At 37.4% G+C, this 17,391-nt stretch overlaps 2 protein-coding genes across 2 annotated transcripts in view; both read right to left on the bottom strand.

Moving 5' to 3' along the window:
• LOC134753523 (synaptotagmin-7) overlaps positions 1 to 17,391 on the bottom strand; it is a 643,705-nt gene that overhangs the window by 615,123 nt on the left and 11,191 nt on the right. The gene's annotated exons all lie outside the window — the stretch shown is intronic.
• On the bottom strand, positions 7,163 to 9,743 carry LOC134753635 (uncharacterized). The gene is made up of 4 exons (XM_063689571.1): positions 9,566 to 9,743; positions 8,492 to 8,649; positions 7,473 to 7,654; positions 7,163 to 7,321 (listed from the first exon to the last, which is right to left on the bottom strand). The coding sequence occupies exons 1-4, from the start codon at positions 9,735 to 9,737 to the stop codon at positions 7,165 to 7,167; spliced, it is 669 nt and encodes a 222-aa protein (XP_063545641.1). The 5' UTR covers positions 9,738 to 9,743; the 3' UTR covers positions 7,163 to 7,164.

The raw sequence follows: 17,391 nt of genomic DNA, 5'->3' as shown, positions 1-17,391 counted from the left end.
CTTTTTCCTTGGCGTTCAGAGAAACCCTGACTATTCCTCGCTTTTAATAAGTAAGATAAATACAGCTAAAGATAATAACTAGGTTAATATTATAGGCCAAGTAAATAATACGGAGATCAGAGAAGTTATCATTTTTGGGATTTCGTATCTGAAGGAAGAAAGGAATTATTTTTTTCTTTACTGGCTATACTAATGTTATTTTATTTTCTGGAAGAACTATTTGATGTTAAATAAGGATTTACGGTTACAGTGGTATTTTATCGTCTATCGATTCATGCGTCACTCTTGCACTTACTTTTATTATGACATAGTAGGCAATCAAGCAGATGAATCGCCCGATAGTAAGCGATTACCATCGGCCATGGACACCCGCAAGTCGGGAGTCTCGCTCGCATTAACACATGGGTGCCGTCTCTATCGCACTAATATGGAAGAGTGATAGAGAGAGATTACCGTATCGTTCGCTACGGAGCGGACGATTGGTATCTTGGCCAGGCACCTTGTGCGGAAATGTCAGAGCGAAATAACGCGGATGACAGCTAATTGATATGATTCCAATATCAAATATCGGTTTGATGTCAGTACACGTTCGAATTGGACTGACAGCCTTGTATAGCATGAATTTTCTCAAATGATTTTACGCCTCTCACCCTTATCTGTTAAACAAAAGCCTTTGTTTCTTTTGTGCAGCGGTTACCAATGCTACCGCTACTGACTGAACGGGAACAAACTCGTTTAAAAAGAAATTTTACCATCCTATTTATATGGATCAAATTTATGTAGCAGCTCTGTATTCTGAGGCAACAACACACACACACACACACACAGGCATGTTCGTCCTTCACTACCCAAACTCGTTATCTCAGAATGAGCTGTTACATTTTGAACCTTAATACTATCACGATAGTTGCTTTAGGTTGCTTTGCCACGCACTCAGCACGCGACTAAGGCGCCTCTCCATAAAAGAAAGAAGATTAGAGTCTGAGGCCTAAAAATCATTAGAGAAAATTCATCTATAGTCAACACGTTTATTCCAAGATGGCGGTTCTGCCTACCTACTCTATGGTAGCTGGCAACGCCACATGTGTCGTTGAGTTGGCACTAATTTACTACGGCACGCACCCCGGAAGTTGAATATTTTTGATACATTTCCGTTTCCGGCGTTAATATGTAACGGGTGGGGTAATCTAATATTTAGGGGGTAAACCTTTTTCCGTCGATCTACGGAATATTTATGAGTTTTGACGGTCAATTTGCGTATCAGAAAATATTACAATAAATATGGTGTTAGTCAACATTTTTTCCGCTGTTTGTTTTTATTAACACAGTTTCGGTATATTTTAATCGACTTCGAAATTTTTTATTAAAAACCCGGCTAAGTGCGAGTCGGACTCGCGCACGAAGAGTTCTGTACCATTACGTAAAAAACGGCAAAAAATCACGTTTCTTGTATGAGAGCCCCACTTAAATATTCATTTTATTTTGTTTTTAGTATTTGTTGTTATAGCGGCGACAGAAATACATCATCTGTGAAAATTTCAACTGTCTAGCTATCACGGTTCATGAGATACAGCCTGGTGACAGACAGACACACAGACGTCACAGACAGACAGACGGACAGTGGGTTCTTAGTAACAGGGTCCCGTTCTTACCCTTTGGGTATGGAACCCTAAAAACACTTTCTTGATATAATAATAAAGACGTTTGTTTGGTTCTTACGTATTTTGTCTCGACTCTATGTAAGTAAAAGTTTTGTAAATGCTTTTTTTATGTACATACCTACTACTACTATTACTACTACTACTACTATTACTACTACTGCTACTACTATTTGACTTAAAGCTTAAAAGCTCTATAATTTTCTTTTTGGTTTTTAAAACTGATGAGCTTTTTGCCAAATCGTTGGTTAAAGTGTTTTTATATAGTTTCATACCTGTACTTATAGTTTCTTTTTACTGTTTAAGTACAAAAAGAAACCACACAGAGCTGTTTAATTGAAAAAGTTGGTATCTCCAAAGAATCCTCGAGTTTGGACAAGTCGGAACTTGTTTCCAGGAACTCCGCTTTTATTTATAGCGGGAATGTGAGTGTGAGAAATGAGGTGAGAAAGTTTCTTTTTTGCCAAATAAAAAACAAGGATAAATAAACAGGCCTTTCTTTTAAGAAGAAACTTTTTACCGTGACGTCACGAGTTCGACAGATTAGTTCACATAAGTGTCATTAGTAGCAAACGTCAGTTGGACCGTCCAACGTGTGACGTCATCACGCTGTCGAATTCGCGCCAAAAATTATAAGCGTTACATTCGCTCAAAATTTTTCAACATTTTTAATATTTTGAATAAAATAATGTGAAGGTTTACAAAAGTATTTTTATTTTTTCCGGTGTTCAAACGATATAAATTATGATATGACTTTTTAGGGTTACATACAACTATATTCCTCGCCAAACTGCAATTGCAGTTTGATCAGTGTGTATTATTCTATTTTTATATTAAATGATACGCGGAGTACGATGAATATATATAATGAGAGGATATTTACAATGGCTAATTACAATTGGATTCACAAATAAGATTTAGGCTTCCGTATGATAGAAGGAAAATTTAGTTGTGTAGGAATGACATTGACACGTCGACGTAGAAACGTAGACGGGTTGTGAGCAGCCAGTATTGTGATGCGCCACACACTAAACACTAAGCTTGGATACTACATCCGAAAAGCGAACATGCATTGATATTAAATTACTTGACCGTCACTGGAAGCTTTATAATTTTATTGAGAAAGCATATCCGTTTCCGCATAGAGTAACTTATACTAGAGCGGTACTGTCATAGTAAATTTTGTAACCCCAGTAAATTCACTGCCATCTGTCGACACACTTTAAAACTAAAAATAAATATTTATAAAAATACGATAAAATGTATTTAAATATGGATAAATGATTTTTTTTATTTGCATTAATTATTTTTATATGATTTTGACCCATGTTCTTTCACTGGTATGCGTTAAAATTATAAATAACAAACGAAACAGTCAACGCCCTCTATACGAGTGTAGGCCAAAACTAGTGGCGCCATCTGATCGAGAATCAAATTTTCGTGATTTTCGAGGCACGTTTTTTCCTTAGACTGTATCCATCTATTACGGAGTTATATCTATCTTTGGTTTCCGTCAATTTTTTATAAATTTTCATACGAATTTGACTACAATTTCCGGCTCAGAGGCTGTCCGTCTGTCAGTCTGTCACCAGGCTGTATCTCATGATCATGAACCGTGATATACAGTTGAAATTTTCACAGAAGATTTTTTTTTAATTAGCCTACTTTGGTGTCCCACTGCTGGGCAAAGGCCTCCCCTCGTTTTCTCCACTCGACCCTGTCATCGGCATTTTCCCACCATTTGGGGTAGAATGCGTCCAAGTCGTCCCGCCATCTCCTTTTTGATCTGCCTGAACCCCGGCCTGCACCGTCTATGGTGCTCCTTGGGTCCCACTCAGTGACCATTTTGGCCCACCTTTCCGGGTGCATGCGTCAGACATGTCCCGCTTAGTCCCACTTAAGCTTAGCGGTCTTGACGCCTACATCTGAATATTTAATTCTATAAATGATTACTTCCTGTTTACATTACGGGCGTCCTAACGAGCAGGATTATAATTTATAATGATCTTGTTAGGGAGAAATTTAATAAGGAAATCGGAGCATCTTCTTGTAAGAATTCTAAATTTAAAATACTTGACGCGTTTATATCAGTGCCATCTAGTGAGCTAAAACGTAATCGCAATCTTTTTTCGAACAACTCAATAATGTTTATTGCTAGCAAATTAGCACACTTGTATCACAATGTAGTATTTATTAATAATATAGAAAAGGTGTCCATTTTTTTAACAAAAGGTGTGGCCGGTGATCAATCTTGATTTTATGTTTTAAATTAAAACCAATGCCGTAAAGGCGGTCGTTCCGCGATAAATCTGTAAACAAGTCTGCATTTTTTCGGAGTTACTTTTTTGACAAACACTGAATGATTTATTAGATGATACATGGGCTTTTTACTAGTGTTTTATTTTGTTTAAACTTTTATATGACGTAAAAAAGAAAACTATTTTATTTATTTAGTCAACACACATTAATAAAGTACAATACATTAAAAAAAAAAACTAATTATTACTAATTAAATCTAGACAAACTAAAACTAAAACAATACAAATTAAAAACTAAATATAGAAAATTTCCCTTAAGTCCCCCGCTTCCAGGAAACTCCCCAAAATGCTGGCGGCATTCCCCCTCTGAATCGCCAGGCCCAGCCTCTGCGCAAAGAAGGAGGCCGCCCTATGGTCGCCTGAGACGCCTAGTCGAACCGACACCTCTTTAACAAACTTTTTGGTGTCGGTTGACCACGGACCCAACGTTTCCACCGCAAGCGCCGCAAAATCGTATTCGTTCGTTAAGAACGCATACTTGCGGCGCTTCAGTGTCTGTGCCTGGTCCGCGGCCGTCCCAGGCTTCCGAGCAGACCCCTCCACGTGGGACGGGGCCAGCGTGTCAAAAAGAAAATGCTTTATTGAAATACTTGTAATTGTTATAATATTGTCTTCGGTTACCGCGATAGTTACTCATGAAATAAAACTATGAAAACGGTTTATATCGCGTATATTGAATTTATAATACATCCCGACGTTTCGAACCCTTTACAGCGTTCGTGGTCAACGGGGGTTCCGGGTGGGAAACGTCGGGATGTATTATAAATTCAATATACGCGATATAATCCGTTTTCATAGTTTTATTTCACTTGTAATTGTTATCAAAATTATTCTCACGTTATATTATCTTCAGTTACCGCAATAGTTACTCATGAAATAAAACTATGGATGTATTATAAATTCATTATACGCGATATAATCCGTTTTCCTAGTTTTATTTCATTTATTTCACGTTGTTTATTAGTTATTTTTCACTGTGACTAATTAAAACACAAATCAAAAATATTTAATAAAATAATTTTATTTGTTCCCAAAGTAGCGTAGTTCTATTTCGATCACAAATCGTGCCATTTTCAACTAAAAGGGTACTTATTGTCGGTTATTAAATCACATTTAGAAACGGGTCTATCGCGAATTTTTTTTGTTACCTTTATTTACCGACGTTTCGACACAGGTTTCACTGGTTTCACAGGTTTAACTGCCGTTAGCCGCGACCACGACCAGTGAAACCTGTGTCGAAACGTCGGTAAATAAAGGTAACAAAATAAATTCGCGATAGACCCGTTTCTAAATGTGATTTAATATGTGTTTAAACCGCGAAAGTTTTAAATGTTTTATTTTTATTGTCGGTTGTCAATAAGGCGCTATTTCCATATAGCTTCAATTCGAAATCAACCTTATCGACAAGCGACAATGTGGTACCTTTTGGTTGAAAACGTCACAATTAAACATCCATCTACGAAATAGACGGGGCTGGCTCCAATTTGTCATTTCCACAAAAGTTAATAACATTTCCAAAACAAATGCCGACAATTTAGAATACAAATTAACGTACGCCACGGGGACAACGCCTTCGAAACGTCGGAGGTAAATTTAAAACTTATTTTACGCGATTATCTCCCGTCGTTGTGAATAATAACAAATTAACGTGTTCTCAAATAATACAATAGAGAAAGAAGAATCGCATGGATGGATGGATGGAAGAGATCGCTTTTTAGCGATAAGACCGCCTGTTGTTACCTGGTTCTATTTTTTCATTAAATATTTCTTTGTAGTTTTACATGTATGTAAAATGTATAATTTTGATGCAATAAAGAATATTTACTTACTTACTTACTTACACCACAGCCACATTAACCCGTATCGATCTTAGTCTCAATTCTTTACACTATAAATCTTACCACCACCGTGAGAGTTTATTTTTTTTACAATAAAAGTAACTCGTTAAAAAATTGGTCTCCAAGCCCTAATTTTATGAGCAAGCCACCGCAAATTATAATTATAATTATAGAATATTCAGAAGAATAATCCCAACGGAAATCAGGAAATTTAAGACAAAAGACCCGAGGCAAGACCAGTTTAATTGGCAGGTTTACTTAAGACTTTGGGCGCCATTCATTTATTACGTAAACCAAAGATAGATATAACTCCGTAATAGATGTTTACAGTCTAAGGAAAAAACGTGCCTCGAAAATCAAGAAAATTTGATTCTCGATCAGATGGCGCCACTAGTTTTGGCCTACACTCGTATAGAGGGCGTTGACTGTTTCGTTTGTTATTTATAATTTTAACGCATACCAGTGAAAGAACATGGGTCAAAATCATATAAAAATAATTAATGCAAATAAAAAAATCATTTATCCATATTTAAATACATTTTATCGTATTTTTATAAATCTTAATTTTTAGTTTTAAAGTGTGTCAACAGATGACAGTGAATTTACTGGGGTTACAAAATTTACTATGACAGTACCGCTCTAGTATAAGTTACTCTATGCGTTAACGATGATTTTGGGGAGGGGAAGGGAGTCGAACATACAGCAACAAATACAGCAACTATCCATGTCTTATTTTTAGGGTTCCGTACCCAAAGGGTAAAAACGGGACCCTATACTAAGACTCCGCTGTCCGTCTGTCTGTCTGTCACCAGGCTGTATCTCATGAACCGTGATAGCTAGACAGTTGAAATTTTCACAGATGATGTATTTCTGTTGCCGCTATAACAACAAATACTAAAAAGTACGGAACCCTCGGTGCGCGAGTCCGACTCGCACTTGGTCGGTTTTTTGTATTTATTAAATCATAAATCATTACATAATAGTACCTATAAAACAAAGTCGCTTCCTGCTGTCTGTCTGTCCTTATGTATGCTTAGATCTTTAAAACTACGCAACGGATTTTAATGCGGTTTTTGTTAATAGATAGAGTGATTCAAGAGGAAGGTTTATATGTATAATACATCAGCATTGCACCCGTGCGAAGCCGGGGCGGGTCGCTAGTGCATAAGTAAATACAGAGAAACACATATTATCATACATTTTATTTCCTTTCCGACATCCGATATCGGATCGTACAATGTGAAAACCCTCTGACGCCTTTACAATAGAGGCGTGTGCAGATATTTGTGAGCACCTTGGCCTCTCCGATATATCTGATGGCGACTGACTGTAGGAATGAGTATATTTTCATCACAGCACATCGGCAGCCATCAAAGCGAGTCTCTGCCCCTCGTAGACTCGCGCGGCGACCTCTCGGTAGCCGGCGGAGCGCGCCGCGGCATGCGCGCCCGGGGTCGAGAACACGTTCCCTGTCCCGAGGAGCCCTAGCGCCCGACACATTGTTAACCTAAAGAAAATTATGAATGAATTTTAATACAATATTTAGTGATTTAAAAGTGGGGTCTATCAGCTGGTGGAACCCAGGAAGGAGGAAAGACGTTACGTACCAGGATTGAATTCAAAAGTATCATATTAATATGCTTTCAAAGTAAATTTACCTAGATTTCAGTAAGTATGTAGCAATCCCAAGCCCTCGGAACTCCGGTAACACTAACAGTCCCAGTGAAAACAGGTACACGTCGGAATTGAAGCTGGTGAACAGGTCCCCTGCCGTCGTTAGTTCCTCCACCACTTCAGTAAATTGCTCGTATTTGCTCAACGTTGAAGGGTCCTTCTTAGGCTGAGAGAGACATAATAGGTAATTAAATGTATTTTTTTTTTCAAAGATCGTGATGCACGATACAATACTTTAATATAAAACCTCCTCCGCAATTTAATCCTAACGCAGCGTCTTACGTTAGCCTGTTCGCAACGAGATCGCCCACGTAGGACACTTCTATAGGTATCAAAGGATTGATTCACGCCGCGCCGTATCGCTTCGCGTTCGCGTGTTGTTCGCCTACGTAGTACGCTGCGGGTCTCTATATAGGTACGAGTACGGGTAGTGGAGCAATCGCTCAAATTTTGTCATTATTTTAAATATTTTTTAATAAAATTATGTAAAGGTAAAAGTATTTTTATATTTTCCGATATTCAAACGCTACAAATAGTGATTTCAAAAATTAAAAAAAAATTATGCATGTAGCTAATAGGGAATATTACGCGAAACTCTGCGTAGGGGGCGCCAGGGCGCCACTACCATAATCTGATCTGAGGGTCTATCGTCAAACAAGAAAATTTCTTTATATAACATCTCTGTCACTCTTGCATGTTTGAGCGATAAAGAGGCAGATAGCGAATTTTTGGATTCGCGTTTCCCGGTATATCCTCTGTAAGCAAACCGCATTGATGCATCAATGTCAGATTTTATTATCTTTGAAAACTTGTCAAAAACCTGTTAAAGGTACAGCATGTATTTATGTTACTCTATGGTTTACTAAAAAGGCTAGTGCTGCACTCTGATGGCAGAACATTGCAGTAATATCCCCTATTCGGGACATGAATTTACTTACGATGGTGTCGTATGTGATCTGAGGAGCAGCAAAAAGCTACAAAACCGTATCCGTATCGACCTTACCTGTTCTTGTCCTTTTTCCCGTACAACCGTGAAATGTATGGCTGCGACCCTTGGGACCACATCGTCGACAGTGCAACAGATGAGCGCCATGTTGGATCGCATGATCTTCATCCATTTTTGTTGCATCTGAAGACGGGATACAGGGTCCTCTAGAATTTCTGAAAACTAGTTTTGTTTAATTTTTCATCAAGCAGAAATGTGAGCAAGACTTGAACTTGCGACCTCTTGGAACACCGGTTCATTTCCTTCTTCTCTTCTTAGCTACTAGGTACTGCTCCCGACTGTATTGCTCCTTAAGTTATGCAGTTAACTATATATACGTCCTGCTTATTATGTTGTCAAGCACTATCGTAAAAGTTGATACGAGTAAGTATTATCTGATTATGAAAACGCGCGACCCGCCAAACAATATTTTTCATATTTTTTTCAAACATCTTAAACTCGTAAGAATACTATTTTTGTAACCACGAAATTTGTCAATGTAGAGGTAATTAAACGTTCTTCAAACTGATACCAATAGTAATAAGGTAGTTCAATTAGGCTAAGAGCTAGACTCAAATTAGTCCGATTTGTGCAAAAGGTGAGATTTTTTCGATAGCGAATGTATGGGAATTGTAAGAGGGAAATTCAAAGGGCTAGTGGGGGTAACGGCACGACTTTTCAGCCCGGCAACATCGGGTTTTTAGGAGCGTAGGAACCCTACTATAAGGATCAGAAGTCAAACTGTGGTACGCTATTTTTGCAAACGAAACTTCACCGTGTCCGGTAATTTATATTACGAGTATCTTTGCCAAGCGCGACGAAGTAAAAGTCAGACCAACTGCGGCAATACATTATAATTACTTAAACAAATAGTGTGCTCACATGCCCGCCATGTTCGCAACCTTTTGATAACAATATCGGCTACGTCAGCCAATTGCGTGCACAACGGAGTTGCATGACAGCAGTCGCCGTGGCCGAATCGGCCGTGGAGTTCTTAAAGTTGCCGTGCAAACTAGTTTCTATGCCCATGGGTGGGTTAGTTATCTCTGCAGCTTACTGTACCTAAGTCAATAAACTTGAAGATTTACTCACTTAAAGGTTTGCATATAGCAGATTCGTTAAGGAATATATTCGTCATGTACCCAAGCGCTATGTCGTAATATTTTTCTGAGAGGTCCTTTATTATGAATTTCTGCTTCGTTTTCTCGCAAGTAAACTCTGACCAAATTCTGGGGTAATTTTCTGTTGATCTTTCCCAGCCCATTTTTGTTGAACTATAAAAAATAAACTCAGAAGTTCCAAAAACTGGCAAAGTTATAAGAGCGAGACGAGTGAAAAAAGAAAAAGTGAGTAAAACAAAGAGAAATGAAGTTTTCTTTAGGCAAAATACCTATACAGGGTGGCTAAAAATGCGCTGCGATGATTTCTCATTTCTGAAATTAACATTACGAGTAAAAAATAAGTGCATTCCCGTTGCCAGAGGGAGGTTTTGAGATTATACTGAGCAACTTTTACTTTATTTTGCCACCGTGCAAGTATATGCCATACAAAGTCCGATTTGTCATATTCTTAAGTTGTTATGTTTTTATTGATTAGTTAGTCCTAGCGGTACACCCCAAAATTCAGTAAAATGCTGCAAATGGTGTTAAATGTATGAAAACCGGCACGATTGATCTTTAGGCCGTTTGAATCAATTTACTACGGGTGTAGAACCAAAAAAAAAAGAGAGTATTTATGACATCTTTTGAATGTATGGGAAAAAAAATTGTTTATAAACCTAGCTATCGTGAGTGGTATTAAAAAAGGGCTTTTTGAACGAATTCTAAAAATATATAACATCATTTTCAAAATACCGTTCAAATTTTTTTGTAAAATATACCTCAAATAATACCTAATATCCTCATATTACACTTACCTTGAACTAGAACTAATTACTATAAAAAATATTATAAAAGAAAACAGAAAAAAAATATTTTATTAATTGACGTCTGTTTTGTTCACGTATTGCTGGTTGAACTAGTCAAGTCAAGGCAATAGCAGATAATTGTGCACAGTAAATATAATAAAATGTCGTTAATACCCCGGCCACATACTCGACGAGTGGCATGGGAAATAGTGAGGGAAGTAGGCAGAGACGTACCCTTATTCATAAAACTTTAAGGGCCTGATTTAGTTAAATTATGTTTTAACCCTTTCTTACAAATACATAAGTCAAAATTTTATTTATTTATTTAATCTTTATTGCACAAAAGAAAATACAATCGTACAAAAGGCGGACTTAATGCTATGAGGCATTCTCTACCAGTCAACCTTCGGGCAAAGCAGATAATTTGTAGGCGGTGCAACATAGTGATTACATATATACAAGTATAGTTAAATAATGGATAGGCATAGACATACATACATATATCTGTATATATAATATTCATATAAATACATACAATATACATACATACAAATACATAAGATATCAGATGAAACTTTCAAAACAGAAACACTAAGAATTCATCGTTCTGCCAGCAAAGTACTCACGTAAGGATTTTTTAAATGCAAATCTATTCGGACACTGTCTAATTTTAACAGGGAGACTATTCCAAAGGCGAGCTGCCTGAATAGAGAAAGAATAGGACATGAAACCTGTTCGGTGAGATGGTATGGACAAAGAAAGGTTGCCAGTAGAGCGAAGTGACAAATAAAGACAAACAATGGAGAATATTACGCGAAACACTGCGCAGGGGGCGCCACTATCACAATCTGAGGGTCTATCGCAAAACAAGAAAATCGAAATTTCGTTATGTAACATTTCTGCCACTTGCACATTCGAGCCATAAAGAGGCAGATAGCGAAATTTCGGATTCGCGTTTCCCGGTAGATCCTCTGTAAACAAACCGCCTTGGTGAACCAATGTCTCATTATATTATTTCTGAAAACTTGTTAAAAAACTGTAAAAGGCACAGTATGTATAAGTTACTCTATGGTTTACTAAACAGGCTAGTGGTGCACTCTGGTCCTGGTGGCAGAACATTGCAGTTAATACCCCCAATAATAGTAATAGCTAATTCAGGGGTCTCTATTGTTTCCCATATAGTTTTAAGTCATAATGAATTGTTTGTCCACATTTGCGTTAGAAATAATTTGGTTTTTTACATAAACGCGTAACTTTTCAGGATTGCAATAAAACAAACCTAACCTAACCGAACCTATCTATAGGATAACTTGAGGAAAATCCTGAAAAGTTAACGGTTTCAGAATTATGACTAATGATAATATGACAATCATTACATTATGACTTTCAATAATTATGTCAAACAAAGGGACCTCCTAATTCAGGCTTATAACCCGTTTATGAATAACGCCAGTAGTGTGGCCGCGGTACTCGTCATCAGCCGCCATACTCAGGGCCTGATTTACCCAGGCTAATAAGGCTAAAGCCTAGGGCGCAAGGACCAAGGGGGCGCGTAAGGGGGCACGGCGGCGGCTCTGAGTTGTGACAAGCGGGGGGCGGATATACATAGTCAGCCTAGGGCGGTCAGAACTCTAAGTCAGGCCCTGGCCATACTGCCCTGCATAGGTACTTCCCTCAATACTTCCCATACCATTCGTCGAGTGTGTGGCCGGGGTATAAAAGCGTGTCGATGACGAAAGTAAATAATACCACCTAAATATACAGTAGCAGTGTACCAAACGAATTAATATGTATAGATTTTCATTTTTTAGGGTTCCGTACCCAAAGGGTAAAAACGGGACCCTATTACTAAGACTCCGCTGTCAGTCTGTCCGTCTGTCACCAGGCTGTATCTCATGAACCGTGATAGGTAGACAGTTGAAATTTTCACAGATGATGTATTTCTGTTCTGTTGCCGCTATAACAACAAATACTAAAAACAGAATAATATAAATATTTAAGGGAGGCTCCCATACAACAAACGTGATTTTTTTGCCGTTTTTTGCGTAATGGTACGGAACCCTTCGTGCGCGAGTCCGACTCGCACTTGGCCGGTTTTTTTGTATCTTCTAACCTTTTAACCTTCAAGATTCTTTACTACCCATGTAATAAATAGCCGGACTTTAATAATTGTTGTAATTAGTTCTGTTCTATGTCGACGTCGATATAGTAAATACGATACAAGTGCGAAAAGTAGGAAATTAGCAAACTTATTACCTATTCGCACATGTATCGTACAACGTTTTGTAATACACATGGCCCTTTAAATTTTCGACATAGTTACCTAATGTGTTTATTATCGCACTATTGCGGTAAAGTTGTACCGTGTGTACTGTAAAATACCTTATTATAAACTCGCTTCTGGCCACGACTTCGTCTGCGTGGGATAATTGATGATAATGATTTAAAAACTATCCTATGTCCTTTCTCGGGCCTCATACTATATCCATGCCACATTACATCAAAATCGGGTTAAGCGTGAAGAGAACAGTCATATAGACAGACAGAGCTACTTTCGCGTTTACAATATTAGTAGGGAAAGATAAATTTGACATGTAAATTATAAAAATTATTACAAAAAGAAATTAGTCATAACGGCTCCTTACCGCTTCCGATGCATAAGTGCCCATAACGCTCGCGGCATTACCACGTTGGATAGCTATGGATAACCTGACATCTAAATAAATATAATATATATGAGAATATATTTTAGTTTTATTTAGTTTTAATTTTTTTTTATAGCTAAGTTTGTTTTTAACAAATGTATTGTTATTCCTTTAATAAATCTTACATTATTTAATACATAGGTATGTTCATTTATAGAACAACGCACATAACTGTTATCTACTGAACGTCACCGTACATTAGGTAATGAAATAACGCTCGATAGCTTATCAGATATCCGAAAACAGGATTAGTAACGCCTCCATACGGGCTGTTACCTTCTTTAGAAACTAAACTAAACATGACTACAAAGATTAAATCATTTTACGGTTTAGACTCACTTGTTTTAGTCACTCGCGCGACATGTTTCGGAGAGCCTAGGTCTCCTTTCTCAAGCACTAATAGTGCGAGCAGCGTTCACGACGACCGTGTATTGCGTACACAAACAAGTGAGTCTAAACCGTAAAATGATTTAATGTTAGTATGTCTCACAACAGTTTAAATTCGATGACTACAAAGATTAATTAATTAATTGTTATCGTTAATCTACACAATAAAGAGTGTCTGTTTAATTTATTTATTACTATCTTGCAAAGTATACAATTTAAATTTCAGGTATTAAGAAATCAATTAATTAATCTTTGGAGTCATATCCATATTATTGCGAGTGATGAAGGCCAATTAAATTTGTCCGATCTCTGATAATAACAAATCTTATTATGGCTTCATTACACCCAAAACACATTCTTGAATTTCAGACACGTGAAAAATTGTTATTAAAATATTTTCTCCAGGCACTTGGCTTAATTTAAAAAAATCATTTATTTCGGACAATTCGGAATCCATATATCACACTTTACATATCAAATATAAAATATTAAAATTAAAATTAAAATATTAATATTAAAATTAAAATTCAATCAAATTTAGAAATTCAAATTAAAATTACAGCATTGTTTAAATTACAGAATTAGAATTAAAATAAATAATTAAATTAAAATTTTAAAAATTGATTGAATAAAATGAACTAATTAAATTAAATTAATAATATCGTGTAAGTAATCACATATCGTTATCGTTAAAAAATCTTCTTAGTCTAATCTAATATATACATAAATGGAGCAATAATCTCAACGCAGTGCCCGGTAGTTATTTTGTTTTCAACTAACTCTGATACTGCCCTTTCAATCTCTTGATCGATTTCTTGATAGTTTTTATTAACCTTCATTACAAGATACAAGACACAAGACATTTATTGGTAAAAGTTAATGTTTTACAGGTCAGTAAAATAGGTAGGTACATAGTAGGTACAACATTGATGGCTTATAATTGCGAAGTTTAGTTTCCATTTCTAACATCTAACATTTGTGCTATATTAGGATTCTTTCTTCCCACATATATATTTATACGCGAGTGCCACACGCCTCAACCTTCATGTTTTCGCAGCACCACTTTTTAATTTATTATCTTTCTTAAAAAAAAGGTGAGTGTATCGTTTTACACGAAAAAGGTACTAAGTGTATCACACGAAAATGTTCAATTATGAAAAAGGAAAAAGTAATAAGTATTGATAATTAATTACGAACGAGGAAAAAATACTCCATTACGAAAGCAGAAAGTGAATTCTTGTTCGATAATTAATTATGAAACAGGAAAAATTAATCTTCTTTGGCAGCCAGTTACGAAAACCATAGTTATGAAAACGGACCAAAGGAAAAATTGTTGTAATTAGTTCTGTTCTATGTCGACGTCGATACAACAACACTAGGAATTATATTCTACTAGCAAAAGCCCGCGACTTCTTCTGCGTGGACTTAGTAACAGCAGCTAAAGTAAGCATAGCGCCTGGAAAAATTCTCATAGCAAATTCAATTTGAGCATATTATGCACACAAAATAGCAGGCACTTCATTAATTATCTCAATTCCACCCCGCTTTTTACTTTCTTAAGGGATGATTTTCGGGATAAAAACTATCCTATGTCCTTCTCAGGGACTCAACCTATCTCTATGCCAAATTTCATCTAAATCAATTCAGCGGTTTAAGCGTGAAGAGGGAACACACAGACAGACAGACAGACTTTCGCATTTATAATATTAGTATGGATTAGTATATTAGTATTAGTATATATTAGTATATTAGTATTAGTATATTAGTATGGATATATGTGGTCCACATTGTGTCGGGTCGGCCGAGCGACTTGTTGGGTGTGGTCTAACACAACAGGAATTATACACCAGAAGCAAGCTACTGAAATCGGACACTGGCATAGCCGAGTTTGCGGCTAAACTAGATTGCATTGTATTTGTAAGTGACGAGACACACTGGGCGAGTTATTGTTGTCCTGATTCATTTTTTTTTTAGAATCGACCTGATGATGATGATGATTATGATGATCCTTCCGGCCGATTTCGACCATGGCGACCACTTCGACTCCTAGTAACTAAGAGCTAACTGTTACTGTTAGCACGGCGCTCGTTTGCCCGAATATGGCTGACGTAGCCGATCTACGCGGCGAACCCCCGCGCACTTTGAGAGCACGTGAGAACACCAGCCACATAGTGGTAGTGAATGGAAGCAGGCTGGCGTACTTTCAGCTCGTCGCGTTTAGCGTCGAGGCGTAGAAGCGAGGCAGCAGTCAAAGCGAGTGACCAGGAATCGACCTAACATGGCCGTATTGTCCGTGTCTTTATGTCAGCCAAAACAACCCCCGATGTAGGTTTAAAAGTTGTCGTTGTGAATAATAATGAGTAACAAAGGTGTTCTAAGATGTATTACAATCCGAGCAGTAAACACATAGTAATTCTGAAGTCTGATAACATCTTCAACAAAGACTTTTACTGACGGTACCATTTACCGAATTGTTTTTGTATACCTTCTGACATGCACCTGACATTTTCAAAAGCAAAACAGCGTAAAAACGTTCAATATTCAGTAAATTTACGTCCTTTTATCATTAAATTTTTCGTAACCATCAGTCGTCACGCTATGCTTCAACAACAAACGAAAGATCGTAAGTTACATACTTGTATCATTGCAAAACATGGTTTAAATGGTACAAAATAAAGCTTACATTTGAAGAGGAGGTTTTTAAGAACGCGCTAGAATAATCGTCTATTGATTTTGAATTACATGTGAGTTTGTAATTTATTGTACTGAGGAGTAATGACAGCACTGGAAGGTCTCGGATGAAATGTTGAATTTGACAGTTACAATCTAAGAACATAAGAATAAGAATAAGTTTATTGTTTACCGTGTCAAACATGATGTTAAAATGATACATAGTACATAGTACCAACGGCTACCCTTTTTGGGTATACAATATTTAATGATGTATGTAACTCACACTGGAAAAATAGCGATTTTTTATACTTCACGTAAGTTGCTAAAGGCTTTATAGATATAGTACTATTGTATAATTTAAATTATCTCCGTGACGTGAAGCTGCTAGATATGTCTTCCGAGGACAGGCCAGGTCTCGCTACCATATTAGTATGACTGGGCGGATTATGCTCTTGTAAACAAGGCCCTTTAGCTTCACCGGTATCCTGGGGTCGCAGAGGACACCGGTTACTTCTACTCTTACTACTCTTATTCGGGCTTGGACGTCGTGATCGATTTCACCAGATTCGTGCCGCTCGGACCCAAGGTATTTGAATTCATTCATTTTCACGACCAATTCTTCTCCTACCTTTATGGGGTCGTGGTCCGTGCCGCCATATGCCATGTACTCGGTCTTCGCAACATTTACTTTCAGACCGCACCCTTCCATTGGTTCACTTTATTCTCCAGTTTCTGTTTGTCCTCATCTGTCAGTGCAATGTCATCAGCGTACATCATAAGACACGGAGATGGTTCGTGGACTTTCGCCGAAACAACATCTAGCACTACGCTGAACAGAAAAGGACTCAGAGCTGAGCCTTGGTGAACGCCAACTGTGATCGGGAATCGGTGAGTATCGCCAACGGCGGTCCTTACTATGGTTCCGAGTTGTGGTACATATCTCGGATAATGTCAATATACTTAGGTTTGTGGCACATTCTTCTCCTTGAAAGGCTACCAGATTACCTGGCACGGTACTCAGTGGAAAGTCTTCTGCAGATCCAGAAAAGCTATATGCAGGGGCTTTCTTTCTTTTCTTTTATTCTTTTCTCTGTAGGCCACGACTAGAATTCTTAGGGCAAAGATGGGATCTATAGTGCCACAGCCAGAACAAAACCCATACTGATATTCCGAGACCATGCACTCTTTCCGGAGCCTTGAATCGATTACGAGCTCGAAGAGTTTCATGATGTGACACATGACCTTAA

The sequence above is a fragment of the Cydia strobilella genome, chromosome 27 (genome assembly GCF_947568885.1).
Source record: "Cydia strobilella chromosome 27, ilCydStro3.1, whole genome shotgun sequence".
NCBI lineage: Eukaryota > Metazoa > Arthropoda > Insecta > Lepidoptera > Tortricidae > Cydia > Cydia strobilella.
This window is presented reverse-complemented; position numbering and strand designations above follow the sequence as displayed.